General features: G+C 40.4%; 2 protein-coding genes across 3 annotated transcripts; one reads left to right on the forward strand and one right to left on the reverse strand.

The window, feature by feature from the left end:
- Positions 1-471: 471 nt before the first annotated feature.
- Positions 472-5,589, reverse strand: LOC115580426 (NAD-dependent protein deacetylase sirtuin-3, mitochondrial-like). 2 transcript variants are annotated; one of them, XM_030414736.1, is made up of 8 exons: positions 5,071-5,589; positions 4,945-4,996; positions 3,902-4,084; positions 3,580-3,812; positions 3,391-3,491; positions 2,218-2,379; positions 1,651-1,860; positions 472-1,427 (listed from the first exon to the last, which is right to left on the reverse strand). In XM_030414736.1, exons 1-8 carry the CDS (start codon positions 5,168-5,170, stop codon positions 1,404-1,406), a joined length of 1,065 nt encoding a protein of 354 aa, XP_030270596.1. In that variant the 5' UTR covers positions 5,171-5,589; the 3' UTR covers positions 472-1,403. The 2 variants fall into 2 exon arrangements, with proteins under 2 accessions (XP_030270596.1, XP_030270597.1); XM_030414737.1 differs by lacking the exons at positions 4,945-4,996; positions 5,071-5,589 and having other exon boundaries at positions 3,895-4,029.
- Positions 5,590-5,598: 9 nt separating this feature from the next.
- On the forward strand, positions 5,599-11,251 carry LOC115580424 (26S proteasome non-ATPase regulatory subunit 13-like). Its single transcript, XM_030414734.1, has 13 exons — positions 5,599-5,825; positions 6,669-6,747; positions 7,482-7,516; positions 7,614-7,669; positions 7,765-7,808; positions 8,299-8,385; positions 8,783-8,954; positions 9,067-9,146; positions 9,235-9,360; positions 9,671-9,733; positions 9,957-10,037; positions 10,244-10,360; positions 10,919-11,251. The coding sequence occupies exons 1-13, from the start codon at positions 5,725-5,727 to the stop codon at positions 11,012-11,014; spliced, it is 1,137 nt and encodes a 378-aa protein (XP_030270594.1). The 5' UTR covers positions 5,599-5,724; the 3' UTR covers positions 11,015-11,251.
- The last annotated feature ends 4,405 nt before the right edge of the window (positions 11,252-15,656 follow it).

Below are 15,656 nucleotides of genomic sequence, written 5' to 3' on the forward strand. Positions count from 1 at the left end.
TTTGGGTGAACTGTTAAGAATTGTTGTCCTTTAAGAGGCACCTTCATAAAAATGGTCAAAACAGACGGATCTCGTATTTATTGCAAAAACAAACGTGTGTCAGCTGGAAGTCGTCGTCAGCGTCGCCTTCATGAGGGTGAAGCTGTAGATGATATTAACAAGATGTGATGAAACCATCTCTTGGTACAGAGACGTCAGCAGCTCTCTGAAAACACTCCTTTTTTTTTCTTTTTACAGAAGGGAGAGGAGGGAGAGGTGAAAATTGGAGCTGGGTGTGAGAGTTTAAAATACTGATGAAGGTGCTGAATATGATAAAAACCTGTAATGAGCTGCAGAACTCTGAACACCACGAGGCACGATGACGTCACTCGCTCTCAGCTGGAAATACTGATAGAACTTGCGAGGATACCAACACATGTAGTACAACTTTTGCCTCCAACATGCAGTAGAGTGGAAGACTGAAGACTGAAGTAATGAAACATATTAGTGATTGACTTTATTGATCACTGACGTTTCTTTCTCCTCAACAACATCCTGAATTCTGCTTCAGCTTCAAGCATCCTAAAACCTCTCAGAGGAATCAGTCACACTGCACGTTGTCCTCTGGCTCCCTCTGCTGACCAAAGACGTGACATGATGCTGTCGTCAAATCTCATGTAAGAACAACATTGAACATGAACACACACACACACACACACACACACACAGTCCTGCTGCCACAAATACTCACAACAGCACCAAATGTTGATAAATCCGCTGCTGAAAATAGTCCCTGACAGAGACACTATTTACTAAATCATCACCTGTGCAAATTCACCAACAGTTTTATTGCAGCACTCCTGACATTCAGCATCAGACTTCAGCTTGTATTACACATTATAATAATAAAGATATTAAATTCCACTAAAACCAGTGGTTCTTCTGTGAAGCTCAGTGGGATTCATTTCTGAATCGCCATTTGAAAACAAAGGCCATCATGAAGGTCGTTGTTGCATTTCTTTCATACAGATTTGACACATTTGATAAAATTAGAGGCTTATAAATAAAATATAATATTCAAAATCTTTCTTTTTGGCTCAACATGGTCAACCAGCTGCACAAGAACATCTACTGTTCAACTATTTTTACCACTAAAAGCTTCTGTCGTTTGATTTTCCCACCACTTCATCACTCACCGGCAATTTAGTGATATTTTACTGACAAAAAGTTCTGTGTTACTGTATTTCCAGTGGAGCAGTTCCCTTTTCTGGCAGTGTGCAAGTTTCCATTGGCATGACCAATAATCCAAATATCAGCAGATGAACCTCAGTAAAACCTTGTGCACAAAAGTCTCACATTGTTGGTGTTTTCATTACTGGGTGCAGTGAATAAAGTCAAGCTTCCAGCGTGATGCAGTGAAATGTTCACTCTTCTGTCTTTGTGGCAGCCTGCAGATGAAAGTACCATCAACAACATAAGTGACGAAGCTCCACAGTTAGATCACAAACACTGAGGACAAGTTAATACAGTTAGAAATCAGGAAATCTAAATTAAACACATGCATGTAGTTACATAGTTTTGATGGGAACCACTAAGAGTTTTTCTTGTGTGTACTATCGCCCTGATGAATACTGAAACCTAAGAACAGAACAGATGAGAACACAAACTCACTTTTTCAGCACCGGCTGCCATCAGAGCGTCCAGCTCCTGAGTCCAGCCGAGAGCGTCGACCAGAGCCTGCACGCCGCCGACCACGTCCCCCAGCTGCACGACGTCCTGAGGCCGGCGGCGCCAGGCGAACGGCCCCACCAGGTCCCTGTTGATGAGCAGACGAGGGACGGAGCCGCGAACAGCTCCTGCCAGGCTGGCGAAGGGCTCCACCTGCAGAGCAGAGAGTCGACGGCAGCAGCTGATTTATAAACAATTCTCTTTTTGGTTTGTTGCATTATTAAAGAGTTTACAGCTTAAACTCTGTTGATCATGAGTTCAACACTATTAGGAACTTCAGGGGTTTTAGGTTGGACTCAGAATAGTTTCATAACAACTTATGAATAGAGGTGACAGAATCTGATCCAGCTGTAATAAACATTCATATCGTAGCTAAATATCAACATTATAAAGTACAACTTTTTGACTATAAATGCAAATAAGTATAAAGCCAAAAACATTGACTTTGAAAATTAAATCTTCACACATTGTTTCATGTTTCAGGGACATGATGAAGTCTGAAGCGCTCACCTCCAGTGATGTTCCCATGACGATCAGCAGGTCGGCCAGCGGGAAGTCTGTCAGGTACTTGAAGAAGTGACGTGGAAGCTCCTCCCCGAAAAACACGATGTCGGGCTTGACGACGCCCGTACAGGTGGGACACTTCGGGACCGTCCCGCTCATCACATCTGGCTGATGACACGCGGAAATAAGACGAATAATTACCATCCACTGAATACTTTTTAGATTCATATCAAAAGTGAGCCAGTAAAGTTTTAACCGAAGTCTGAAGTGAAGTTTTAATCACAAATTCAAACAGTCTTCAGCAGAACAACGAGATACAACGAGGGACAGCAAGCAAATCATATATCTGAAATAGGAAACTTGGAGCTTAATAAATAAAAATATTTTTGTATGAATGACAAATAGTTTCAATAAGCACATACGGAGCAAAGAAATATAAGTTAATGTGTAGAGTTACAAATGCTGGACTCAAAAATATCACTTAAAACGAGGAGATGCAGCGTTTCCTATAAAGATTCACAGGAGTCGTTGCATCGCAGTCAGACAAAACAACATTCACAAACTCATCTGATGTGAAACTCATTTCTTATGTTCACAGGGGATCAGTGGAGTGAGGAATTATTTTACTTTTAACAAGACAATCAGTGAGTCTCGTCTCAATAAAGACAAATGGCTAAAATCTGACAAATTAATTATTCAACTTGTTCCTGCAGTCGAATCTTTTAGCGGATGATGTGCAGAGTTTGACACTAAAAGGCTGTTTTCACATTTATTGATAAAAGTGTCAGTTTTCTCTTTAAATCTGGGGCGGGGCAACGATTTGTGACAAGTGTTGTCTAGAAAAAGTGATGCCAAATGAACAAGGAGGCTCAGCTAATTAAGAGTTTGTCACAGACAGTGTTTCCAGAAGTTTACTAAGTTCCTTCTAACTCAACAACTCACAAAATCGAGTGATTTTATAATGAAGTCTGGGGAAGTTGCAAACCTTCTCATACTGCTGGAAATTGTTGTTAATAAATATAATATATAAAATGACTTGTCAATAGAGAAGATGTCACTCACGATTCATAATGACGTCATTATACAGACTGACTCCTGCGTCCCTGATAAGAGACGTCTTGTGTCCAGCAGTTAAACTTGTGATATTTAAAATATTTGCATATTCATATATAAACTCACTCGCAGCTCCTCTCCCTTGTAGTTCCTCCGGCAGACGGTGCAGGTGGCCGTGGCAAATGTACCGTGAGCCTCCACCAACATCTCAGGAGGAATTCCTGCCACTTACCACACACACAGACAATAAAGTATGATGACAGTAACATTTTTAGAAAGGCTGCCAAAAGAAGCTAGAAGATATAAAACACATACATCTTTCCAGCCCGTCGATGTTCTGCGTGTACATCCTGAGCAGCTGCTTCTTCTCGTGCAGCAGTCGCACAAAATAATGAGTCAGGTTGGGCTGATAGTTCCCCGGGTACAGCTCTTTGGCCAGGGCGAAGAACGGATTAGGGTTGTGACGGAAAAAGCCGATCTCGAATATGGCCTCGGCGTACGGCAGGTTGTACTGCTGCAGGTTGTCATAGAGACCGCTGCCTGGAGACCTGTGAGAGGAGATGACGTGCTGACAGATCCTCAGGACGCACCTGATAGTTCATAACACGCCTTAATAAAATCATATCTGACCTTATACCTGAAATCTGGGATGCCACTCGGCGTGCTGATCCCGGCTCCAGCCATCACCACCACCCTCTTAACCTGCCGCTCTCTGATGTTCTTGGCGACGTCCTCCAGAGTCTGCTGCTCCTCGTCTGCACCGCCACCGCCACGGGAGAAAAGCCCCCGAGCCCCGATCCACCGGGGAGAGTGTGTTTGTCTGAGAGGGTGCAAAACAGACATGAAGATATTTCTGAGCAAGAAGAGTTCGTTCTGAGATGAGCATACATATTTGTTTTGTTTTAGTTTCAGTAAAAGTGTCACAGCCTCACTCCAATCACCTGTATCTCTACTACTCCACATCAAGTCTTACTGCTGCTTGACTTATTCATTTACAGATGCTACAGGTATAAAAATGTACTGAACTCTATTAAGCTAATGATCAATTAAAAGAAAAGTAGCTGGCAACAGTTTTGATAATTGTTTTCATTCCTTTTCTTTAGAAGAAAAATGCCCAAACTCTGGTTTCTGCCTCTCAAATGTGAATGTTTTGTGCATATTCGAGACTTCTGCAATCGTAAAAGAATATCTTTGGACAGCTGGTCACCTTTGGAGGTTTTGTGGAACTGTGATAACCATCTTTCAAATGCTGATATAAAGTCAGGTGAAGTGTCGCAGTCCACAAAACATGTCTGGAGCTTCGCAGCAAAACAGAGCTGTGAGCAATCTGCTAAACAACTGAGACCGAAGAGCATGAATGTATTTGAAAAGATGTTATACACTGTGTGCTCCCATTACAGACTGGAATCAGATATATCATTCCTCAAGTATGCACAGCTTAACTGATTGTGAGGTGCAATTAAAGTACAGGATTGCAAGTTTCCACTGGGATACATGACAGATGAATATCACAAAGTAGGTGACGTGTGCCCTTAAAATCCATGTTGGATTAATCTGCATGTAAAATACACTGCTGCTTACACAGACAATGAACATTAGCTTGATTTAAGCCATTTTTATGTGACCCAAATGTTCAGTGACATTGATGCATGTGCAAGCGTGTCTCTGATGGTGGAGTACCTGCACAGAGCTGCTGCACCTGGAGCTGGACACACACTCCTTTGACTCAAGCCTAAAAAACAAGGCACAATTACTCACTTCTTCTCACTGTTCCATCTTTATTTCAGCTCTCTAATGTTCACTAACCGTTCACAGAGAGCGTCCTGCTGGCTGTCCAACACACACTGCGGTACACACAGCCCAGTCTGACAGGTGACATGACAGAGGAGCTCACTGAAGGAGCCATTTCACAGCTGTGACCTCAAAATAAAGCACCTGCAGCGTTTCACTGTGTGACTCCAGCAGACATCGTTGGACACGAGCAGATTCCTGAACACAGACTGGAGCTGTTAACACATTTTATCCACATTAAATCAGATAAACTGATGTCTGCCTGCCTGCTCAGATGTGTTGTTGTCGTCCTTTGACCTCCTGATGACGAGGACAGCAGTACCGTAATGTACGATGTAGCCCGACTTTAGCTACACAGAAATAGCCCTATTGTTAGCTACCAAGCCTGGTTCCATAATGAGTTTAATTTAATTAATGTATTAATGAAAAACAAACCACAGGGTCTAACACACAGAGCGTGTAGCAGTCAAGAAATCAACATTCCAGAGCAAGAAAATTTTAGCTAACATTAGCTAGAAGTTTTAGAAACGCCCCCTTTATTTCCCATCATCCTTTGCGCTCAGCAGCCGAGGCAGCAGACTCACAACACTGAAGGCGACTTGACGTTAGCTGAAAATTCAACAACACTCATCAGTCCCGAATAAAACTCAACTTCAGTTCGTCGCCACAATGAAAGATGTTACCGGGTACCTCAAACAACAGCAGAGCAACAGCTCCACGCCGGAGATGGCGGCGGAGTGGCACATGTTGGAGGAATTTTACAACAAAAGGTGAGAAGCCGTGCACGGCTGCTAGCTTAGCTGCTAACGCTAGGCTAGCTGACGTTAGCTAGCTCATTCATTGGAAGTGGACGCTGAGTCATGGCCGGAGCTAGCGTTAGCTGAGGGTTGGCTAATGTTAGCCGCAAGTTTCTTCTTTAAGATCAGAGCGGAGACTTGGTTTCTTTTATCAGTTTAAACATGTAAATACTTCACAACAGGAAAATGTTATTAAATTGGGTTGATGTCTTGAACCCAGCACCAGAAATGTACTTGTGGAAGACAAAGTTTAGAAATCTGTCACAAGTTTTCCTAGCTGTTGGTGCTAGCTTGGATGCTATGGATGAGTCAGTGCACGGCAAGAACAGTTAAATGTAGTATAGTGCTGCTTTGTAAGTGCACATCACGATTTAGGTTAACTGTAAATAAGGCACTTTAAAGAATAATGTGTGAAAGTTCCTCTGTAATAAAGTTGTCTGTCATTAATTAGCATGACTTAATGGAAAAAGAAAGTGCTTATATGGCTCAACAAACAGCACAGAGACCCAGAGTATTCAGTAAAACTAGGGTTGGACATATTAACATGAACACCTTTTAGGATCAACAGTTACTAATGAATATATTTTATTCCATTTTGACCTTTTGTCTGTTTTTGTTTTACAACATTGGCACAAATTAGGTGTTACAGTTTGGATATCAGCTGATCAAATCATCACCGGACACCCACCAGCCATCACTGTCCATTTGGAGCATTTGTTTACCTTCATCATGTAGTTTTCTAGCAGACAGCTGTAGTGATGGACAGTGTTGTTGAGATGAGCTGTGACTATAACAAACACTGTTTTGTATCGACAGATTGTGGCATCAGTTGACTCTGAAGCTGACAGACTTTGTCAAAGATCCTTGCTTCAAAACAGGAGATGGCCTCATACAGGTAACTGCATGACAGGAACAGCTTACTACTTCTACCACAAAGTATGAGAGACCATAAAATACTCATGTATGTATTTGTGTCATCCCAAAGTTTTTAAGCATTATGATCCTGTTTAAAATATTTTCTGATATATATCTTTGTCATGAGGCAAATGTATGAACTTTTACACATAAAATAATCAAAATGACGATGAAGCAAAGAACTGTGTTAAATTAATTGTTCTGTGTGTCATCAGAAACATTGATACTAGTTTGGTTTGTTTTGCAATGACAGCTCACTGTAAACATTCATTTGGGGGCCGTAGTTTGTAGAATGTAAAATTGTGTCTGCCTCATCATTTTTTATCTTTTTTACATGGTTTTAAACGGGGTTGTGACAATAAACAATAAACAACACATGCGTATTGCACTGTTGCCAGGCCAAACATCTCTGTATCTCATGCTGGTATAATTATATTTTGATTATCTATGTTCATAAAGCTGCATATTAGCCTCTGTGATTGTCTGTTTTGGTCTGTAACAGAAGAAGACATTCAGTAAAGGCGCAACATGAATCCTCTGATGTTAAAGGATCAGTGTCATGTTCACAAAACTAACGAAACTATGTACTGATATAAGAGGCTTTGTGGGATGTAAACTATAAACAATATCAAAATGCTATTTGTTTCCATTGAGATGAAAGTTAAACATTTTGGTATTTTCTGTGATCTAACATAACTTTTTGTTTTCTTAAAGCTTTATGACAATTTCCTCAGCGACTTTGAACACAGGTGAGATAAAAGTCTGACCTCGTAACACCTTCCAGTTCAGTATTTTCTGCTTGTTTGCCTGTTTTGATGCTAATTTATTGTTTCTGCTCTCTGTCAGAATCAACCCGTTGTCCCTCATGGAGATTATACTGTTTGTCGCCAGACAGATGACAGGTGAGAACAACATGAAGCAGCGAGGAGTGATTCTCAGCAGGAGACAGTTCAGAAGAATATATCTCAGTATTTACAAAAAAGTTTTCTGTTTCTAGATCCTAAAGATGCCATCACTTTTCTGGAGAAGACCAAGGAGAAGGTACTTTAACTGATACCACACAGGCTGTGAAATATACACTCAGTAGTTTATTTATTACACCTCATCAAAGTTACTCTGGGCTAACACATGAATTATACCTTTTTATACCATTTTAAATTGAGCCTGTTTAGTTTCTGGTGCTGTTAAATTCTGTTGTATCAGACTGAGATTTGTCTTCAGCACATTTACCTCCCTGTTTATATCAGCATCAGTATATCAGGGTTGGCTCAATATCAAGAATACGTCTCTGTATAACACAAAACAATTAATTAACATTTAAACAAAATATAGCCTTTAATTATCCTAGTAAATTATATTAAACTAAAATTGAAGATGTTAATCTTCATGAAGGGAGAATTATCTGCAGGGTTGTTTTATTGGACTGCTTTAGTTTTAGGTAGGTGTGCATAATAAACTGGCACTTGAGTGTAAATAATGGACTTTTTCTAAACTGTGTTTCTGATGAAACTTTGTGTCTCTGTCTGTTCAGGTGAAAAGCAGTGATGAAGCCGTCATTCTCTGCAAGACGTCCATCGGCAGTCTGAAACTGGAGATCAACGACCTTCCCGCCACAAAGGTAAAAGCTCCTAAACTCTTCAATCTGCTGTGACAAAAATAACTCATTCAGTCATAACCAGTTATAACACCTTCTGAGCATCAAGCTGCAGGCAATGTTCACACTCGATGTGTCTGTGATGCAGAGCTGCAAACACCCACAGCTGTTTGAAAAAAAAAAAAAACAAGAGTAGTGAACTTCATCTCACACGTGTGAAATTCCTTTTCCTACTGAAATAACTCAATGGTTGCATCCAAACTCAGGAGAAGAAAACACAACAAGCATTTAAACACCCAGCAGAGATCTCGGCTCTCCCTGATTTGATGAAGCAACTCAAAAACTAGATTGCATCAAAGCATGTAAAGAGTTAAAGCATTATAAGTAATCATGTATCTCCTTTTTGTGTGTACGCTTTCAGAAACTCATTGAAGACGTCGAGGAAATGCTGAATAACTTGCCCGGCGTGACGTCGGTCCACGGCCGGTTTTACGACCTCTCTAGCAAATATTACCGCATCATCGGGAACCACGCCTCCTACTACAAGGACGCTCTGCGCTACCTCGGCTGTGTGGACATCAAAGATCTTCCAGGTGAGCAGAGGCATGATGGGAAACGACTTCTGGACTTGATTCCAGGCGGATGGAGCTCAGAACATCACTCACTTTAATGTTTCAGTGATTTAACCTGTCGTTTCCTCCACAGAGACGGAGAAGCAGGAGAGGGCGTTCACACTGGGACTGGCTGGACTCTTAGGAGAGGGAGTTTACAACTTTGGAGAGCTGGTGGGATTTTAACTGAAATACACTTTGGTCATCGTGTGTTGTGTAACGTGGTCTGTCAGTGACCACGTCTGCTGTTGTGTCTCTGCAGCTGATGCATCCTGTGCTGGAGTCCCTGAGGAACACAGACAAACAGTGGCTCATTGACACACTATACGCCTTCAATGGAGGCAATGTGGAGAAATTCCAGGGCTTCAAGTCTGCCTGGGGTCAACAGGTGATTAACAACAATTAATAAATCAACTGTAATCAGCATGTAAGGACTAAATCGATGCTACCTGAGGGATTAATGCACCTTTAAACCTCTCCAACAATGGATTTCTGCCCTAAAACAACCCGTTTATGATAAATACAGAAATAACTATAATGCTCACTCTTTTTTATGTGTTCCCATGATGTAATGATTTAGTATTTTGAGTGTAGCAATGTCAGTAACATCAGTATCTGGGACCTGGTCAGAGGATTGTCACCTGGTTCTGTTCTGTTTTTTGGTTGCTGTCTGATGAATCTTTCTCTGCTGGTTGTAGCCGGATCTTGCAACACATGAAGCTAAACTGATGCAGAAGATCCAGCTGCTCTGTGTGATGGAGGTGAGTGAGATCAGCTCACTTTATATCTCTGTACACTGAACACCTTCAGCCCAGTTGTAAATGGATAAATCTCACTGCACATCGACGTATCATAGACTTTATTGACAACTACTGGCCTGAGATGCATGTTTAAGAATTCGGGATCTGCCTCATGTTGACTGACGATGTTGTCATGAAGGTTAAAAACAAGAATATTAACTCTCTCACTCTCCTTTCCTTCCAGATGACTTTCACTCGGCCTGCAAACCACAGACAGCTCACCTTCACTGAGATCGCTCAGAGTGCCAAAATCCCTGTTAATGAGGTCGGTTGGATTTAATCAGCTCATCAATAAACGTCATTTAAAATCTATGGACTGTGATTAAAATGACTTTAATTACAAGAGAGATTCTTGAATTGAACTTCCTGTTGTAACGTCTGCACAGAGCAGATCTTTGAGCAGTTTTTTACATTTTACTTATCGAAGGTTTTGTTTATGAATCTGAACTGATGTGTGTTTGTCTCCTGCAGGTGGAGCTGCTGGTGATGAAGGCTCTGTCTGTGGGCCTGATCAAAGGTAACATTGATGAGGTGGACCAGAAGGTGCAGATGACCTGGGTGCAGCCCAGAGTGCTGGACCTGCAGCAGGTCAGTCCTCCTCTTGTTTTTAGACATTTCATGGAAGTTATTTTATTTGTTTCTGAACAGATTTTTATCAGCATATTGTTGAAATTGAATCTTTTTACAACTGCTAAATGTCTCATGGATTATGTGTTACTCCTAACTGGTCTGTTTAAAGCGAGAGCTTCCGTTTCTCGCTGTCCAATAATCAAGTAAAGGTATATTTGATCAAATACCCTGAAACCAAACCAGTTTCTTCACCAACAGCAGCAGGAAATGAATTAAGATTTCTTAATTAAGGAGTGAGACTGTCAGTTTTTCTTCTCTCTGTTGTGAGACCTTTAATCTGATCAGAACAGAGTTAGACTCTCTTCTCTTGTGGTCGTCCAAGAGTGTGACAGAAGTACGAAATCACAAACTAACACGGATCACACGTGTGAAAACAAAGCAGACTAAGACAGGTGAAATCTGCTAAACGAGTAAAAAAGAGCACAAGTGAGCATTTTGTCCCCTGCAGTGTGGACTCTACCTGCTGATCTTCACTCTACCTGCTGATCTTCACTCACCTGTCAATTTCTGTCTCAGATCAAAGGTATGAAGGAGCGTTTGGACTTCTGGTGCGGCGACGTGAAGAACATGGCCATGCTGGTGGAGCAGCAGGCCCACGACATCCTCACCTGAACCAGCTCGCCTTCAGTCCACAGAGGGAAACCTCACTGCTTCACACCTACGTCTGTTTTTGTATTGTTTCTCTTTCTATCCGATGTTCATTCTTCTGTTACCGCCACCGTTTATTACCAACCTGTAAATCACTCTGTGGTATTTTACAAATAAACAATCGGTTGTAACATTTATCCTCAACGTATGGACAGAAAATATTGTCTAAAACATGAATAAAAATAACCAGAAAAAACATCATCATCGTCCCTGACAGTTATTATGTGTACAACTGTTTTGTTTAAAGTGTTCAACTCCAGGCTGTAAATTAAGATTCGTTATGTTGGTTTTAACTCCTCAGCTCACTTCTGGCTCCGGGTCTCTTCTGACAGCATTTACTAGATTTTTCAGAATTTTCATAATCCCCAAAATAATATAATTTATTTAAAATATAATAAATAATGAACAATAAATATAAAAATGAGCCTCACCTCAACTAAAGCTGAAAAAAAATGTTTTTATATGAATGCATGAGTCATCGCAATGTTGTAGTGTTTAAAAGTATAGATATGTGTAAAGAATGAAAGAAAGAAGAAAGTCGCCCACACAAATAGTACTTAAGTAAATTTAAATGTTCTGATGGATCAAAAGTAATTTTCTGGCAATAATGAAGGAAAATATTCAAAATTAAAGCTGCCAGCCACGTACGGCGGGCTGTCCACTATGTGGCGCTAGATATCTATCAATTATATGTCATGTTGTTGTGTATGATGTGGAGAAAACAACCTGTAAATCGGATGATGCTAATGGATGAGTAAGATAGTGCTTCAGTTGCCTTCTTTCAAAAATGTATTATGTGTGAGCAGAGGAACATTTTGAACTTACAGAAACAATAAAGCCCAAACACTATCAGTGCGAGGACCCTAATTATAATATTATATGTTTGTGTCTATAAATGTTTATCAAATGTAGTTAAAGCTTTGACACTGAGCGGATGCATTGGACTCCATCACAAGACTCGACAGTGTAATTTATAAAAATAGGTTTATTAAGTAAAGTCAACAGTAATCACTGTCTGAGCAGGTGAAACTAGTCAAAAAACAACTGCATGACCTGAAGATGTTGTATTCAGAAGACGGACACTCAGATACTGAGTTTTCCTGTTTCAGGCTCCTGTTGTTGCTCGTCTTGTTGATTCTTCCTTTAGACTCGTTCATCACCTGCAGGAAGATAAAGAAGAGCAGTGGTAGTTTGATGTCTATGTGGAGGTTTTGTGTTTTGTGGAGGTTTTGTGTGTTTGTGGAGGTTTTGTGTGTTTGTGGAGGTTTTGTGTGTTTGTGGAGGTTTTGTGTGTTTGTGGAGGTTTTGTGTGTTTGTGGAGGTTTTGTGTGTTGTGGAGGTTTTGTGTGTTTGTGGAGGTTTTGTGTGTTGTGGAGGTTTTGTGTGTTTGTGGAGGTTTTGTGTGTTTGTGGAGGTTTTGTGTGTTTGTGGAGGTTTTGTGTGTTTGTGGAGGTTTTGTGTGTTTTGTGGAGGTTTTGTGTGTTTGTGGAGGTTTTGTGTGTTTGTGGAGGTTTTGTGTGTTTGTGGAGGTTTTGTGTTTGTGGAGGTTTGTGTGTTTGTGGAGGTTGGTGTTAGTGGAGGTTTTGTGTTTGTGGAGGTTTTGTGTGTCATTGTGGAGGTTTGTAGAGATTTTGTGTGTCATTGTGGAGGTTCTGTGTATATTTATGGAAGTTTTTTGTGAAGTTTTGTTGGGTTTTGTGTGTATTTATGGTTATTTTGTGTGTCATTATGAAGATTTTTAGTCTTTTTGGGGAGATTTTGAGTGTATTTGTGGAAGTTTTGTGTGTTTTTGTGGAAGTTTTGAGTGTATCTGTAAAAAGCATTGAACATGTGTATACACTGAGAGCCTCATTATTAGAACCAGTGACAGGTGAAATAAATAACGTGGATCATTTTGTTCAAATGCCATGTTCGGCTGTGAAACCATGAGTCCTAGCATTCATGAGGATGTCTCTTTAACAAACACCAGTCACCCAAACACAGCTGCAGACCGAGTACACCCCCTCATGGCAGCAGCACTCCTTGATGGCAGTGCCCCCCCAGCAGGACAACGCGCCTGCAACACTGCAAAAACTGCTCAGGAACGACCCGAGGAACGTGGGGAAGAGCTCAAGGTGTCAACCTGGCCTCCAGATCCCCCAGATCTCAATCCAACTGAGCTTCCACAGGATGCAGTCAGAGCCAAGAACGATCCACGGGGGCCCCAACATGGATGGGAGTTGGTTCTGACTCATCCCATAGATGCTCAACTGGATTGGGGTCTGGAGAATGAGGAGGCCAGTTTGACACCTTGGGTTCTTTGCCATGAGGGGGTGTAGTTGGTCTGAACAGTGTTTGGGTGGGTGGTGTTCGTCAAAGAGGCTCCACAGAAATGACAGAACTCAAAGTTCCCAGCAGAACATTTGATTGTAACAAGATGATCAATGCTCACTTCACTTGTTTTAATGTTTCGGCTGAACAGTGGAGATATACATGTTAAATACTTTTCATATTTTGCATAATTTGAGTTTTTATGGATTTTTATTTGAAGCTTCTAAAATCAGTCAGCAACATAAATAATTGTTTGAACATTTAGATTGATGTGAAATTATTCTGAACCCTCATTACGATAGTTTACTTAAGTTCAGTTTTGAGCTACTTACTGTCCCTGAGTATTTACATTTACTGCAGCTTCAAACTGATTAACTATAATAAACTATATTATTCATACTTTCACTGCACTTTGTCTAACAGCTTTAGTTACTAGCTACTTTGCTGATTTTGAGTCTCATTCTCAGGTCGTCAAATAACGCACTTTGTGGGCTATTAACAGGACTCATAGAGAGTCGAGTTGTTAACAGTGAGAAGACTATTATTATTATCATTATATATTTTATTTCAAGATATATTTTATATATATATTTTTGTGTTTATCCAGTAGCTGTAAAAACACTCCTTGAATCCTGTGGGTTTGAGGTGGGGCCTAAGTCTGCTCTGGTTGGTCGGTTCACACAAGCCTGATTTGCCTGGCAGACCACTTACAACTGGATAGCTGTTACTGAACTTCTGTGCCTTGAACTCTACAGAGGTGAACTGGTTGTTATAGCTTACTGCGCTCAACATTGTTTAGCTAACACTGTTAGCCTGAAAAACTTTATACCCCGATGTTTCTCCAGCAAAACAACAACTCCAAAGGCTTATCAAGCACTCTCTGAATGCACATTTGTACGCTCGAGTGGAGATGTAGCTGAACTGAAAACAAATCTTCAATTCACAGGGTTTCCTCCAGGATTTTTTTAAACCTTGGGGGAGGTCTGCCCGAGTGGAAGAGGGGTGGTGACAACGACGACGGCAACATGAATTTTGAAAATGTGAAATTATGACAATTTCAAACTGAATGTTTTTCTAAATACATTATTTACTATAGGGTTTCCGGTACATGACTTGAAAAAATAATTGCAAATAGGATCTTGCAGTATCACTAGGCCAAAACAACAAACACAACAACAACAAATTAAAGATATAAGTTAAATAACTAAACTAGTCTATACTGAATACCTCAACCTCCTTCTCTGCCTCTCCTCTTTTCTCTCCTCCACTCACCTCCTGCACTACTTCTGCCTGTGCTCTTATCTAATATAATATTGGGAAATGTTAAATTTGTTCACATCACCAATACCACGCAGGTAATGTTAGGAATATTTAAATATTACACTTATCATGGTACACATCATTATCATTTCTAATGACTTGAGGGAATAACATCACGACAATAAGTCAAGTACATTGAGCCTCTCCTTTATGTAAGGTTATCTGACTCTCTTCCTCTGGAACCTCTCTTCTTTTGAAAATAGTTTAATATACTCATCTGAAAATGTAACCAGAAAAGAGTCATGGCAGAAAATTTCCTGGGCATTACCTAAGCTAACATTATGTCGTGCTGTTCAAAACGTGTATCTGAAACCTAACAGGTTTCCTCTATCAATAGAAAATTAAGTTTTACAGTTAAAAATTAATCTACAACAAAATAATATCTCTCTCTACTGTATAACCAAAGACTCGACATGCTTTATTAGGCCTAAAGTAATCTCTCTTTAACAAGTGTCAGTGGTACAAAAATAAAATAAAAATAAGAATCTCTCTGAAATAATGATAGAAATAATGCGTATCCTGTATTAACCAATCAGTAACACATTTATCAGGATTTTTTCTGTAGCCTAATCCATCTATACATTAGGGTCGTTTTCACTGGTTTTGAACAAAACTGTATATATAGGCCCTATAAAAATATATAACCTAGCTTAGGTACCTTTCTTTCACCCTTTTCTCTCCCTCCACGTCGGACTGTTGTCTCTACTCTCTTCGTCTTTCGCGCCGCAGCTAGACAGGCAGGTGGTGACTCCGGTGTTGGTTTTTCAAAATAAGGGTAGGCTATTTGCAGCGTAGCGTCACATTTCAAAAAACACCATGTTTTGTGCCAAAATCACATTTCATACAATAACATTAATATAAACATAAAACAACATAAAAACAAGGTTTAAAAAAAAAAACATTATTCTGAAGGTGTGGCGGCTTTTATTTTGCCGTGGCGGTGCGCCACAATCAATTACCATGTAGAGGAAACTTG

Source organism: Sparus aurata, chromosome 4, assembly GCF_900880675.1.
Source record: "Sparus aurata chromosome 4, fSpaAur1.1, whole genome shotgun sequence".
Taxonomy (NCBI): Eukaryota; Metazoa; Chordata; class Actinopteri; order Spariformes; family Sparidae; genus Sparus; species Sparus aurata.